Source organism: Mauremys mutica, chromosome 7 (assembly GCF_020497125.1).
Source record: "Mauremys mutica isolate MM-2020 ecotype Southern chromosome 7, ASM2049712v1, whole genome shotgun sequence".
Lineage (NCBI taxonomy): Eukaryota > Metazoa > Chordata > Testudines > Geoemydidae > Mauremys > Mauremys mutica.
The window spans coordinates 49,365,638-49,381,591 of record NC_059078.1 but is presented as its reverse complement, the minus strand read 5'-3'; the positions used below and the strand labels follow the sequence as shown (position 1 = coordinate 49,381,591).

General features: G+C 54.3%; 1 protein-coding gene across 5 annotated transcripts in view; it reads right to left on the bottom strand.

Annotated features, from left to right (window-relative positions):
* The window catches only part of CACNA2D2 (calcium voltage-gated channel auxiliary subunit alpha2delta 2), a 642,762-nt gene that overhangs the window by 141,296 nt on the left and 485,512 nt on the right, over positions 1 to 15,954 (bottom strand). For all 5 annotated transcript variants that reach the window (XM_045024558.1, XM_045024559.1, XM_045024560.1 and 2 more), the window contains one exon: positions 5,957 to 6,095. In XM_045024558.1, coding sequence (XP_044880493.1) covers positions 5,957 to 6,095 — 139 coding nt within the window. The remainder of the gene's footprint in view (positions 1 to 5,956; positions 6,096 to 15,954) is intronic.

Sequence of the window (15,954 nt, the reverse complement as noted above, 5' to 3'; positions counted from 1 at the left end):
TGGGCCCTTTCCAGTTCCCGGCATGACAGGAGAGCCCGCCACCAAAGGCAGCCTGGATGCTAATCACCCCCAAGAAGAAGGACCAGGGCTTGCTCTTGGGCCTACACGGGGCAGAACTCTGTTAATCCTCCACAGCCAAAGCATAGGAAACAAGAGCATCCAGCTCTTCCCCAAGCAAAGCCCATCTCTAGCTGACAGCTGTGTGGGATGGACGGTTGTTTCATGCCATTCACTGACCTGGGAGCAGAGTCCATTTCGGATGGGTGTGTGGAGCCACTGCCAGTTCTGCCATCACATCCTGTACCTGAGTCTATTTCCAATGGGACATCAGGCTGGCCCAGGATCTTCACGCTGCAAATCAACGCACTGTCTCATGGCGCATGCAGCCTGTTGACTTCAAACACTGGGCTCCATCAGGCCTTCTCGACCCTGGTGGGCACCTGGAGCAGTGCAGACACACTGCCCCAGGGGGCTCCAGGAGGAATCCTGCCTTGGGAAGGCACAGCCCCTCCTAGCACACGGGGAAGGCACCTGCTGCTCCACCCTTCCAAGGGCCCAAACACGACCGCCTTGACTCTCTGGAGATGCGGCTGCTACTGCCTCTGGCCAGACAGGAGAAGACAGATCCCCTAATCATTTCCTTCGCAGACACATACTGACCGGGGAGCCAGGCAAGGAGTGGGAGCAGAACAGCAGCAGAGAAGATGGGATGGAGCTGGCGCCAGTGTTTAATAAAAGGTTTAAAAAATGATCTAGTGGGGAGATGTGGTGGAAAGTCTGCCCCTGCAGCAAGGATTCCCACAGCGTGGCCTCAGGCTGTGTGCCCGGGGGGGAGGGAGGGGGCAGAGAATCGCCAGGGCAGCATGCTGCAGACGGACCGGGCCTGCCCTAGACGCTGCAAAGCGTGTGTGTGTGCATGCACTGCAAAGTACGTGTGCATGTGGGGAGTGCACAGCAGCTACAGTCTGCAGCAGGGCCTGGTGTCTGTTCCCTCCAGCCCATTTCCTCATGCTGGAAGAGGCGCACCCATCGCCTGCCCTGCTCCTTTGATGAGCCAAGCACCGCTGCTGCCCCAAACAATCCCTAGCCTTACAGCCAGGGAGCATCCTGGCGTCCCATCCACACAGGGCGAACCAGAACGTGGCTCTATCTGTGGCCCTTGGCACTGGTGCTTAGATACCACGATGTCTGCTGCCTTGGAACTGTCACATAGTGCCTTGTGCTTTTACTCCAAGCCCTCTTCCCTCCCGCCATGCTGCATGCCAGGACTCCACCCCGACTCCACCACACTTGGCAGCTATTTCCACGCACCAGAACGCTGCTTCGGCTCATTTTTGCAATGGTTATTTCCAAAGAAGCAACGTTCTTCCCGACAGAACTACTCAGTTCTGCCCCCACTCCCCTGCCCCCGCCGTCCCCTCACGGCCATTATTTCTCCAAATAGGCCCCAACTCCCCGGAGTGAGTTAATCTCCAGTCTGATTTTCTTCCATAGCTGAGCATGGTGATTTATGTGGCTTTGGCAGGACATTAGCAATTGTGCCAGCTGAAGAGCGGGGGGTTGGAAATCATGAATATTTCATCCTGCTCACCCACCCCATGCTTCCCCCGCTTCCCAGATCTCATGATTTGCTTCATTAGCTGCTTGGCCCGTGCTAACTGGGTAATAAAACTAATTGCAATTTCTAATCCACTGATGCCGATGCAGTGAAATTGTTCCACGGATGTGCGCCTGTACATGCCGCTAACGAGTTTGTATATCAGCACATGATGGAAAGTGCGGTTAAATAAGGTGATGTGAGCTAGGCTCCAATCACAGGCGAGACGGCAATCAGAAGCGGAGGGGAGCCTCATTGGGCAGTTGGGGTATCTGTGTGTGTGATCTAGGAAGCTGTGTCTGGGCTCCCTACTTCCGTACTCCTAGCTGGGAGGAGGAGCATGAGTTTTCCGAGCTAATGTGTAAACAGTGACCTTGCTTAGGCCAAGAGTGGGGTTTGAACCTGGGACCTTCACATCTAAAAGCATCAGCCTCAACCCCTTGTGCTAAAGGCCCTCTGTGACTGGCTGTCGCAGACTTATCAATGTCTATGGTGGACCAACCACGAGGCCAGTGGTTCTCAAACTTTTGTACTGGTGACCCCTTTCACACAGCAAGCCTCTGAGTGCGACCTCCCTTATAAATTAAAAACATGCTTTTATATATTTAACACCATTATAAATGCTGGAGGCAGAGTGGTGTTTGGGGTGGAGGCTGACAGCTCGAGAGCCCCCATATAATAACCTCAAGACCCCCTGAGGGGTCCCGACCCCCCGTCTGAGAACCCCTGCACTAGACAAAAGGTTCCTGGTGTATCCAAAGTAGGGAGTCTGACCAGCTCCCTCACACAGGCTCAGTGGATGTGCAAGCTCCCTGGGGCACACTGGAAGGGAACTCTTGGCAGCTCCCTGGTGGTTACGTACTGCACAAATGTATATATGTGCTTGGTTCCATCCAGCACCATCAGGTCCCTTCATGTTCACAAGCACAAAATTCCTCACAACAGTGAAGCACAAAGTGTATGCACTATGGTTAGCAATGAGGAGCCAGAGAACCCCTGAGCCTTTGATGCAGGACTCCAGCTGGGCGCAGGTGATTTGCACTGCCAGTGTGTAGGATGTAGTGAGCAAGAGTCACAGCTTGCGGGCCCTGCTCTGCTTTGCAGGTTCCTGGTGAGAGGGCAGGAGCATGGGGCATGGGCACACTCTAGTGTAATGGACAGCTTTAGAACTCAGCAGGCTCTGGCTTTGTCCTTATTATTGTTCAAGGCCCAAAGACAACGTGATGGTTGATGAGTTTTGCTCATTTCTGGGGAAAGCCCAGGGCTGCTCCCAACAACCAGCCAAAGTGGGGCGATAACACAGAAATGAAAGACCTCATCCTCTGGGGGGGAAGGGACCTCAGTGAGACAATGCTCCCTGCACGAATGCAGCGCGGCTCTCATTTTCTGCAAGCCAGTGCAGGTAGCAGGTAGCCGACCCCAATCTCCTTCTCAGTCACAATGCAGAAGACTCTCCTACCAGGCCCTCAAGCCCAAAGACCTGCAGTGGGACAGTCTATGGGAATTCATACTCATCCCTTTGCTATTTGACAGCTCCCTGACTCTACCCCGGGGCTAGTTAACTTGGTGCCAACTCCTCTCGGGCCCCTGGTGAATCTAACCACCCCAGGTGCTGCTCGAATCTGCTGATTGAGGTCGGCTGTGCTGCAAGGAGCATTCTTCTAGCTGGTTCAGAGCAAAGCCTCTTTGGATCATGTCAACATTAGGAGCCAGCACCAAACCACACTGTTCCTCCAACGCAGCTTAGCCACTGTGCGGAATGCCAACCTAGCTCCTGGATGAAGACGCCACCCTCACCGCACGTCCCGGGCAGCGGCGTCAAATCCAGCCTCAAACACCTCAGGTGATGGGGACACCACAACTTCCTCTGCAACACGTCCCATCACCCGGGGGGCCTTTGAATTAATGCATTCCTCTCCATTAGCTCACACGGACGTGTCTGTCTCTGTCACAGGGGATCACTGTACTGGCTCAGACCAACGAGCCATCTAAGGCTGGTACCTTGACCTGACGCTTTGGAGGAAAGCGGAAGAGACCCACAATGGACAGCGTCAGAATGCTCTGCTCAGTGGGGAGGGTTCATCCCAGCTGCTGTCAGGAGGAGGTGCTGTGACTGGACCATCCTCTGGGAGTTACAGAGGGGCAAGGGACTCTTCTGGTAAATGTCATGAGGGGCTCTGGCTTAACAACGGCCCAGTAGGCTAAGGACTTGGGAGGTGCTATCTGTAGCACACCTACCTCCACCCCAATGGGACTAGTTATGGGACAGGGAGCTGGCCTTAAAAGCAGGGTTCTCCTCCCCTCCCACCCTCCCCTTCTGGGGACACCGAGACGATGCCTGGGGGGTGAAATACAGCTAAGCTCTTCCAAGGAAGCTGCAGGGCCGGCTGCTCCTATTAACAGTGTTGGCATGGGAAGCTCATTAGAAAGAAGGAGGGTTGCTCTGCAGCCACGCAGGGACCAAGCACTAACTGGGCTCCAGATAGGCAGCTGTACCGAGAGGTTTGGAAAACACCCGATGCCTATTCCCACCCCCCGTATGGCGAGATCGCTGGCAGTGTTTTAGATAGCCCCAGCCGTAGGGGTTAGAGGGCAAGGACGTTGCCTCACTGACAGAGACTGAAGGTAGGTGCCCGTACCTCCCTCGTGAGAGCCAGCCAGTGATGGTGCTGGGTAACTAGCAGACCCCGTGGCCCCAGTGCAATACAACTGGGTCTTCTACGCATGCGTTCCCCAAGCTCCTTTCCCATCTGACACCACGGTTCACCAGGAGACAGTGCTGCCCGGGCAGACCATGTGTGAGAGCTCTCCAACTCTAGCCACTCATGACAAGGCCGAGGCCAGTCTGCAACAATGGATGCACCACTGGTCCAGCCACTCCACGGCCCTGCTTCTCACAGAGGCCAGTCTCTAATGCGGCAGAGGGAGGTGGTCCCCTCTCACCCACCAAGCACCTGACTGCGCAGTAGCACTGGGTGAGGAGGATGGAGAGTCCTGGAGGACCAAGTGGCAGCAAAGGTGGGCTGGGTTCCAGGGCAGCGGGGTGACACATTCCCTTTCCCGGTATGTGAAGCCAGCCAGGTCAGTCCCGTGGCAGAGAATGGACCATGGCTCCCTTCGCTGCCTCCTTCCCTTCCCTCTCTTTGCAATTCAGCATCCAGCAACGCTGAGACTGGAGAGACGGGGTCTGCTGGGCCGTCCCATCCCACCCGTGGCCTTGGCTATAGTCCTGTCCTATTCCTCTGCCCTCTTAGGAACTGAGTCAGTGTCTCAGCTGCAGCAAGTTCCGCGAGATACAGACACATCCATCGCACGTCCGGCAGCAGAAGCTCCCGGCGGTTGGCCCCCCTCTTACTTGATCAGGTTGTTCTTTGGCACCAAGCTCACAAACCCAACACAGGCCAGGGCTTTTGTTTGACAGCGAGAGGGAAACCAGGGGAGAGCAGCCTCGGACCAGCGGCAGTGACACTACGGCCAGCACACACAATCCCACGGCTTCATCTGAGTCATTAGGCTGGGCTGCTGACATTCTCAGCATGGTCTGGGAGAAACCGGCTGCGCCATTGTGAGTGGAGACTGGGGAGCTATTTACCAACTGTTCTGCAGGGAAGGGAACTGCCCACACAGCGTCAGCATGAGGCAAACTTTCCATGCAGGAGTGTGGCTTACAGAGGGAGGCAGAGAGATACCAAGAGGCCTTGCAAGGACCAACTCTCCCATTACAGAGCGGTGGAGGTGACAGAACCCCAGGGCAAAGCGACGGTGGTTTTGGTGCAGTGCCGCTAATCGTCCAAGACTTCGCCTGGGCACTACAATGGCTGGAGGTGGATGGAACCTCCCCTAGGTTGGGGAGTTTTTGGGGTCAGACCCATCTCTGCTATAATCCCGGCTCCCTTGAACAGGGGAGGGAGGGGTTCACTCACTGTAGCACGCACACCCCTCCTCCCAGCGGCAGCTTTGCCAGGGGAAGGTGCATGCTCCGTCTTCCACAGGCCACGCCATGTAACTGCATTGACGGGACATTCGTGCAGGGGCTCAACAGCTCTACATTTACAGCAGCCTTTTGAGTCCCCAGACTCCGGTAGTCACAGGCTGTGCGTTATTTTTCATAAACCATGAGTTGCACGAAGACAATAATAGAGAGAGGAGAGCTAACCCATGAGCGCGGCCCTCTGTCCCTCCCTCAAGATCTTTACATCGAGGTCAGAGGGCTCTCTCTAAAAGACACACTCTAGCTCAGTCAGAGTTATTGACTTGACAGAGAATTACCGGATGGAGCTCTCTGACCTACGTTATGCAGGGGGGTCAGCCTAAGTGATCAGAATTGTCCCTAGAAATTTAGGAGAAAGCAGCACTCACAGCCTTTGTAGATGTCCGTAGGGATCTGCACGGCAGCATACGAATAGTTAACCTTGGTTTTGAAGTTCACATCTTCGGTAAACTCCAGCTTCAAGGAGTTGGACTTCTCCCTTTCTATCTCTTCTCCCTCTGGATCGTCCTGGGAAGAGAACAGAACACAGCTTGTCAACACACCGCCCAACCTGGGACAGGCAGAGCGAGTGGTGGGAGGGCCGAGCGTGGGTAGCGCTCAGCCCAGGGCAGCCCAAGCACAGTGAGATCCCATGGCGGTCCAGCGGCCAGACCCACGTCACGCATCAACACAGTGTGGGGCAGATGAAGGCACCCGTGCATGTCAGAATGCTCGGGTTGGCATGGGACTGCGTAGCTGTAACTCGCTAGCCCTACCACCCACCAGGACCAGCGCATGGTGTGGATACCAGCCAGGCAAAGCGATCACATGCACAGGGGAGATAGGCAATTCTAGCTCTAGTGCGGTGATTAAATTTAACCCCTCACTGCCCACCTCCTAATCACATCTGGAGGCACAGACCCAAAGAGCCTTGGCAAGAGCAGTCAAGGCAGGGGGCTTAGAAAGAAATCATCTGCTCTCCACAGAAAAGGCTGGTCGAAGCCCCAGAGGCCCAGGTTCAGCTCTGAGCAGGGTGTTACCCTACAGGGTTGGCTCCAAGCGGTTTGTGCCAAGAGCGCGTCTCTCTTTTGGTGGGTCCCTAGAGACCACAGGGGCTGGTTTTCCAGGTGTGGAGCCCACACAATGGCTAGTGCTGTAGCCACTCAGCTCTGCTGACACAATCAGACCCACAGCGTCTTTCTGCTCCTGTTACAGCTCCCGTGGCACTTTTTGGAAGAGGAGGGGGTTTGCCCTACTGTCTTGGAGGATATTTCCCTTCCCCTCCCCCCAGCCAGGGCTGGCTCCAGGCACCAGCTTAGCAAGTAGGTGCTTGGGGTGGCCACTCCGGAGAGAGGCGGCATGTCCAAGTATTCGGCGGCAATTCGGCAGAGGGTCCCTCACTCCCGCTACGAGCGAAGGACCTCCCACTGAATTGCCGCAGATCGCGATCATGGCTTTTTTTTTTTTTTTTTTTGGCTGCTTGGGGCCGCAAAACTCCTGGAGCCGGCCCTGCTCCCAGCCATTGCGCTCTGCAACGTTTGTTTCCCTCTCACCCCAGAAGTGGCTGCATTTCAGTGAGACTTCATGCACCGAGTTTGTAAAGAGCCCTGGGCTCCTCTGAGATGGAAGGCGCTATCAACATCACAACACTTCATGTTACTATAGTCGCTGGCGTCTGAGGAACGCCAGGAACGAGTTCCCCAGGCACAGTCAACCAGCATAATTTTCTGCAGTGACTCAGCCCTCATCCCATTCCTTACCGTGCCCCCTGCTGGGAGAACCTTATTCCCCACAGTGCCTCCTATTGGGAATGGAGTGGCTGGCAGTTCCTCTCCCATTCCTACAGCGCCTCCTACTGGGAGAGGTCAAGGCTGGCATAGCTGGGCGCTCCCCCCACAGCCTGTGCTCCTGTGCTATTCCCAAATACCCTGCTGGGAGAGGCTGGGACTGGAGTAACTATGAGCTCCCTAAAGCCAATTCCCCTCCATCTCTGCAGCAGCGATGGAGCAGCTATCAGATCCCTCCAGCCTCTCCTGTTACCCAGAGACGAGCTTGGAGCTTTGTGTATCAACTCGTGTAGGTGGAGATGATGAGGGAAGCTGGCTGTGTGCGAGGACAAGCCAGTTCCTGGCTCGCTCCTCAGCTCTGTGTCACCTTGCCTCTCTGTTTTCAGTGGCACCGCAGGTATTAAATCAGACAAAAAATAAAAAATAAAAACCACCCTGAAAATCAATTAGCAGAAAAAGGCGACTATCAAAGAACAAATTAAAACGGAGTGTGGCTTAGTGCTCTATCAATAAGCAATGCAAACAATATTTAATTATGGTGGAGAGACGGCAAATTCCCCACTGCTGGAGCTGGAACACACTGGCTCTCTTTCACACTCCACTTCCCTCTCCCTCGCCGAAGCAGACTGCCGTATCCTTGGCAAGGAAACTGAATGAAGGGACCTGTTGCCGTTTAGAAGGAGATTTAACCTGGTGAAGAGGCAAAAAAATCTCTCGAAGCAGAAGCATGGGGCTGGGCTCTGATGACTTGCTGGCCCCATGCAGGCCAGTGCAGGGATCTCCAGAGAGCTCTGTGCATGCAGGGGCAGGGGCAGATCACAGCTGAGATGCAGGCCTGAGAGCTGAGCAACATCCTGTGGCACTTAGGGATGCAGATCTCAGCACAATGGCCAGCAGGGGCAAGGAGGCTGCTCCAGGTGCAGCCAGCACAAAACAGAGACTGAAGGGAACTCCAGGGAACATGCCACCCCAGAGCCAGGCTCATCTGCAACAGCCTAGCAGGCCCACCTAGCCTAGGGCCATCCGCACAGGAGCTTGGAGAAGGACATTGGCAGCGGCAGGTGCTGCCATTGGGGACAGGAGGAACCTCTCCTCTCTGCAGGACACTTCTCTTTGTGGAGCCAGCACCATCCCCCAGAGGGAGACTGGCAACAAATCCCCTTCCAGCAGGCCCTCTAAAACTCCCCACAGCTGAGGGATGGGGACACCAGTGAATGGTCCTTTCTCCCCCCGGCTAGTCACTGCAGTGATGGGCACATGACAATACAGCAGATTGGAAAAACAGAGACATAAACATGCTCAGTGGAGCAGCCCGGGCTACTTGCCATCAGGGCCGCTCTCCTGGCTGTTCCAGCCGCTGAGAGCCCAGGGGAAGGAGGTGTGTGGCCTGAAAGGCCCCCAGGACTCTGTAGGGCAGGGCCTCTCAGCTTTCCCCTAGCACGGACCACCTCCAGAAGCAAGAGATTATCTGGCTGGTGTGACAAAGTTCCTCCTCTACCTTGGTGGGTCCTGCGCTTATTGGCAGATTTGCTCACCTCAGTGATCTTCCCCACAGTCTCGGTCAACTTCTCCTGTGTCTGATCAGGAGTGGGGAGGTTTGGGGGGAACCCAGGCCCGCCCTCTACTCCGGGTTCCAGCCCAGGGCCCTGTGGATTGCAGCTGTCTATAGTGCCTCTTGTAACAGCTGCATGACAGCTACAACTCCCTCGGCTACTTCCCCATGGCCTCCTCCAAACACCTTCTTTATCCTCACCACAGGACCTTCCTCCTGGTGTCTGATAACATTTGTACTCAGTCCGCCAGCAGCACCCGCTCTCACTCTCAGGCCTGGTCTACACTAGGATCTTAAATCGAATTTAGCAGCGTTAATTCGAACTAATCGCTCAACCGTCCACACCAGGAAGCCATTTAATTCGAACTAGGGGGCTCCTTAGTTCGAATTTGGTACTCCACCCCGACAGGTGGAGTAACGCTAAATTCGCACTTGCTAGCTCGAATTAGGCTAGGTGTGGATGCAAATCGAACTTAGTAGCTCCGGGAGCTATCCCACAGTGCACCACTCTGTTGACGCTCTGGACAGCAGTCGGAGCTTGGATTCTCTGACCAGCCACACAGGAAATGACCCGGGAAAATTTGAATTCATTTTCCTGTCTGGGCACTTTGAATCTGACGTCCTGGCTGGACATCGGGGCGAGCTCCGCAGCACCTGCAACGATGCAGAGCTCTCCAGCAGAGGAGTCAGCCCAATGCAAGAATAGAAAGAGATCCCCAGCATGGACAGACCGGGAAGTCCAGGATCTGATCGCTGTGTGGGGCGAGGAGTCTGTGCTGTCGGAGCTGCGCTCCAACAAGCGTAATGCAAAGACCTTCGAGAAGGTCTCCCAAGCCATGACACAGAAAGGATACAGCCGGGATGCGATGCAGTGCCGCGTGAAAGTCAAGGACCTGAGGCAAGGCTATCAAAAAGTCAGAGCGGCAAACGGACGCTCCGGAGCACAGCCCCAGACATGCCGCTTCTACGAGGCACTGCATGCCATTCTCGGTGGGTCTGCCACCACTGTCCCACCACTGACCGTGGACTCAGTGGATGGCATAGTGAGCCAGGACAGTTCCTACTCGATGTTCGCCGATGGGCAAGACGACGAAGGGTCCGTGGAGGAAGGCGCAGGCGACAGCGAACACAATGCCGCTTTCCCTGACAGCCAGGATCTGTTCCTCACCCTCACAGAGATCCCCTACCAACCCTCACCGGCCGTGAACCCGGACTCAGAGTCAGGGGAAGGATCAGGCGGTAAGTCGTATAAACAAGAAAATATTTATTTGCTCGAAAACATGTATACCAAAAATATAAATTCTATCTATAAATACTATATCTAAAAGTTTTTAAAGGGAAACTAAACGAACAGTAGGTCTACACAGATTGGGATGGAACAATAGTCCTCCATGGACAATTCCACAAATGCTTCAAACAGTTCCTCAAATACCCTCCGCAGGAGGTTTCGAGGAAGAGGTGCCCTATTTGGTCCTCCGGTGAAGCTCACTCTTCCACGCCACGACATCCTCAGATACAGGGGAACCATCGCCTCTACCAGCATGGCCGCGTAGGGTCCCGGTCGGTGAAGTGCTTCCCTTAACATCCTTTCTTTCTGCACTCGAGAGACACGCCTCAGGGTAATCTCGTTACTGAAGTGCTGCATCTAATTAGGGCAATTAGCGAATAGTTACTGTTCTTAATGGTTTACTTATACTTTGCATAACAAAGCCCCGCGCTTAGCAGCCACGTGCTGTAGGCCACACAGGAAAAGCATACATTGATCTTTCCCCTGCAGTGTCGGGAGTGGCTGCAAAAGGGTCATAGTATCTGATTTCCAGATTGCCGTTAGCACGACGGCACAGCTATCCGTTAACTGATAAGCATAATGTACTGTAAGGCTTACCAGGACTCTCTGCTAGAGGGATTCTGCTCTCTCTCCCGACTTCTCCGCTCTCCTGTGCAATGGCGCAGCCAATCAGAGCGTAGGCCAAAATGTTGTGCTTCTCTGGAGACCACGTGACACTTGTTGTCCGGTACGGTCTTCTTCATGGAAATTGACTAGACGGTGTTCACTGTTCGCGAAAATGTATCTGTACAAGGAAATCACTAACTTTCCCCATCACACAGCTTCGGGTCCTTCCCGGACTGCCCCGGCATCCCCCTCGCAGAGACTGGCAATGATTAGACGGCGAAAGAAGAAGACTAGGGACGACATGTTCGCTGAACTGATGGTCTGCTCCCGAGCAGAGGCTGCAGAGCAGAAACACTGGAGGGAGACCCTATGTGAGCAGCATCGCACACTCATGGAACGTGAGGATAGGTGGCGGCAGGAAGACCAGCAGACCACCCAAACGCTACTTGGTCTCATGAAGGAACAAACGGACACGCTTCGTCGCCTTGTTGATGTCCTGCAGGACCACAGGCTGGAGGACAGGGCCCCCCTGCAGTGTCTCTGCAATCGCCCTCACCAGCCAAGAAGTCCTGGCCCCCCCTCACCCAAAAGTACAAGACGGAGGGGTGGTAGAGGACGTGAGAACTGTCACTGAACCAGAGCAGAGCGGCCGTGTACCCCGCACTTCTCACGTTAGAAATTTGTAGAAGTGCTTCCCTTATAGGCTCAGCCAGTCCCAAATCCAAGGTTCATCCCCCCACTGTTTATTAGATTAATAAAAGCTGTTTGCTGTTAATCACTGTTTCCGTCATGTCTTTCCTGTCAGAGGATTTTTCGGTGTATGGGGTGGACAGGGGTTTCATACTTGCACGGTATAGCCTACAGTACCAGGGTACAGACTTGGGGAAAGGATCAACTGCGGGGCACACACACACTGCAGTCAGTAGGCACCAGGGTCATTCTGTGTTGTGTATGCTGCCCCTGTTCATTTCGTAATGTGTATAATTGTCCAGGGTCCTAGCGCCTGTCACGCCATTACTGTGAAGGCAGGCTGCCCTTACGATGCACTTGCAACGGATCCACGAGCCTATCCGCTGCCCTGAGCCCCAACAAGAGCCCTCATCCACGGACAGATAGTCACCCTTCTCCCACACCCATCACCCCTTCCCACGCAGAAACCCGCAGTCCACTGCCGTCATCCAAACCCCTATGCAAAGAAGGCACCACTCGCCCCTTCCTGCAAACCCTCCCCTTCATGCAGAACCACTGTCATCCGTCCCCCACCCCAGAGACCTATGTAGGAGCAGGAGGATGTCAGTCCTCTATGGAGGAAGCGGTCTGTACGTCAGTGCACACTGTGCCCAGCACAGTATGCGTCCATGTCTCAACACCAGAACAGAAATGCAAAGTAAAAGAAAGATTTATTAATAATGAGTGTAACAATTACTTTGCTTAAAAACGTGCTTTGGAAGTGGGGGAAACTTGGAGAACAAGGCATGTAGCCGCAGATCCAAATCGACACAAACTGACACAGGCCCAGGGTCAGTTTCTCTTGAAAGCAAGTGGAGAGTCATAGGTTACCCTGATCTCCGAGGAAACTTGCTTTCAAAGCCTCCCGGATACAGAGCGCTTCCCGCTGGGATATTCTCTCGGCACGGGTGTCTGGCTGAGCGTAAACTGCAGCCAGGCGATTTGCCTCAACCTCCCATCCGGACAAAAAGGCCTCGCCCTTGCTCTCACACAGATTGTGCAGCACACAGCAAGCAGCAATAACTACGGGGATATTCTTTTCGCTGATGTCCGAGCGAGTGAGTAAGCTCCGCCATCTCCCCTTGAGACGTCCGAAAGCACACTCCACCACCATTCTGCACTTGCTTAGCCGGTAGTTGAAGAGTTCCTTCTCACTGTCCAGGGCGCCTGTATAGGGCTTCATGAGCCAGGGCATTAGCGGGTAGGCTGGGTCCCCGAGGATCACTGTAGGCATCTGCACATCCCCAACCGTTATTTTGTGGTCCGGGAAGAAAGTACCTGCCTGGAGGAGTCTAAAGAGACCAGAGCTCCTGAACACACGCGCGTCATGAACCTTGCCCGCCCACCCGACGTTGATGTTGGTAAAACGTCCCCTATGGTCCACTAGTCCTTGCAGCACCATGGAAAAGTAGCCCTTTCGGTTAATGTACTCGCTGGCCTGGTGGGCCGGTGCCAGGATAGGGATGTGAGTCCCATCTATAGCCCCACCGCAGTTTGGGAATCCCATCGCGGCGAAGCCGTCTATGATGACCTGAACGTTTCCCAGGTTCACTACCTTTGAGAGCAGTTGCTCAACGATTGCGTGGGCTACTTGCATCACAGCAACCCCCACGGTAGATTTGCCCACGCCAAAGTGGTTCGCTACTGACCGGTAGCTGTCTGGCGTGGCAAGTTTCCAGAGGGCTATGGCCACTCGCTTCTGCACACTCAGGGCTGCTCGCATCCGGGTGTCCTGGCGCTTCAGGGCAGGGGCCAGCAAGTCACAGAGTTCAAGGAAAGTGCCCTTACGCATCCTGAAGTTTCGCAGCCACTCTGTGTCATCCCAGACCTGCAGCACTATGCGGTCCCACCAGTCCGTGCTTGTTTCCCGGGCCCAGAATCGCCGTTCCACACCATGAACTTGACCCATTGCCACCATGATCTCCACTGCCCGGCGTACCCTGCTTTCTGAGAGGTCTGCGCCACTCTCCTCACCGCGCTGCCGGAGCCTCCTCGCCCGATTTCTCAGTAGCTGACTGTTGCACAGGTGGACGATAAGGTGCGAGGAGTTGACAACGGCCATAAGTGCAGCGATGATCGCAGCGGGCTCCATGCTCGCAGTGCTGTGGCGTCCGCGCTGTAACCGACCAGAAAAGTGCGCGAACAGATTTCCCGCCGGCGCTTTCAGGGAGGGAGGGCGTTTGTGAGTGACGGTTGAATGATGACAGTTACCCAAAACCACCCTCGACACATTTTTCCCCCAGCAGGCATTGCGAGCTCTACCCAGCATTCCAATGGGCAGCGGGGAGTGCGGGAACTGTGGGATAGCTTCCCACAGTGCACCGCTTCCAAAGTCGACGCTGGCCCCGTGAATGTGGACTCAGAAATTCGAATTAGTGTATTTAGTATGGATACACAAATTCGACTTCATAAGGTCGAATCCACAAATTCGAACTAAGTTGATTCGAAATAGTCTTGTAGTGTAGACAAGGCCTCAGCTCCTTGCGCCTTTTGCTCCCAGCTCCTCACACGCACTTCCTCTCCTCTGGCTCCTCCTCGCCTGACTGGAGTGAGCTCCTTTTTAAACCCAGGTGCCCTGATTAGCCTGCCTTGATGGCTGCAGGTGTTCTAATCAGCCTGTCTGCCTTAATTGGTTCTCGCAGGTTCCTGATTACTCTAGTGCAGCCCCTGCTCTGGTCACTCAGGGAACAGAAAACTACTCATCCAGTGACCAGTATATTTGCCCTCTACCAGACTCCTGTACCCTACTGGTTTGGATCTGTCACATATCCCTCTCCCCTGCTCAACACCAAGGGGTTGGGCAGCTTGGGATGCCAGACACTGCACACGAGACAAGCCATCAGCATTGCCGTGACGGCTCCCTGCTCTGTGTTGCACATGGAACTGGAAAGGTTGGAGGGATAAGAACCACCTGGTCACCCTTGTGTTCTTCTCCTTGTTCCGCTGCATTCATTGAAGAGGGGCATGGTCGGTCACGAGGACAAATCTGCGTCCGAGCAAGTAGTAGCGCAATGCTTCCATGGCCCATTTTACGGCGAGGCACTCTCTCTCCACCACTGCATATTTTTGTTCCCTCGGAAGGAGTTTCCTACTAGGGGAGATAATCGGGTGTTCCTCCTCCCCGACCATCTGTGATAGAATGGCCCCCAACCCTACTTCCGATGCATCTGTCTGCAGGATAAATTCCTTGGTGAAATCAGGGGCTATCAGTACAGGGTTACTGCAGAGGGAGTCTGTAGGTCTGTGAATGCTTCCTCTGATATGTCAGACCATCTCACCAGATCAGGTCCACGGGCTTTCACTAGGTCTGTCAGGGGGCTTGCCCTCGTGGCAAAGTGGGGGATAAATCGTCGGTAATACCCCATTATACCTAGAAATGCCCGGACTTGTTTCTTGCAATGTGGTCGGGGCCAATTTTGGACGTCTTCCAACTTGTTCACTTGGGGTTTTACCAGACCTTTTCCCACAATGTAGCCAAGATATTTGGCCTCCATAAACCCCACGGCGCACTTGGCAGGGTTTGCTGTAAGGCCAGCTCACCTGAAAGTATCAAGGACTGCCTCCACCTTCTCTAGGTGGGTTTCCCAGTCTGGGGTATGAATGACCACATCGTCCAAGTAGGCAGCAGCATAACTGGTATGCGGGCGTAATAGCTTGTCCATGAGGCGCTGGAAAGTAGCTGGGGACCCATGGAGTCCAAAAGGGAGGACAGTATATTGAAAAAGACCCTCTGGTATAGAGAACGCAGTCTTTTCCTTTGCGTCTTCCGCAAGGGGAATCTGCCAGTACCCCTTTGTCAAGTCTAGGGTAGTCAAATACCGGACATTACCCAGATGGTCCACTAGCTCATCTATGCGAGGTATGGGGTACGCGTCAAACTGAGATACTTTGTTTAGTCGCCTGAAGTCGTTGCAAAACCTTGTGGTGCCATCAGGTTTGGGCACCAGCACAATTGGGCCAGACCACTGACTGTGGGATTCTTCGATGATCCCCAACTCCAGCATTTTTTTTACTTCTGCTTTTATTTCCTCCCTTTTGGCCGCTGGCACCCAATAGGGCCTCATTGTTATTCTGGCCCCAGGGTTCGTGACGATGTGGTGATATGCCTCGGTTGTTCGACCCGGTTTTGTCGAGAACACATCTTGGTTCCGGAAGGTCATCTCAGACACCTCATTCTTCTGGTCTGGTGTTAAATCGGGAGACACTCTCACCTGTTTGGAAGGCTTGTTTTCCTGGGTTAGGTCTTTTTGGACAGTTATGCACACCTCTTGTGCATGCCAGGGTTTCAGAAGGTTGATGTGATAAATCTGTTCTTGTTTTCGGCGTCATGGCTGCCATACCTTGTAGGTTACTTCCCCCACGAGTTCAACCACCTCATAGGGCCCCTGCCATTGGGCCAGAAGCTTGCTTTCTGCCATGGGTACC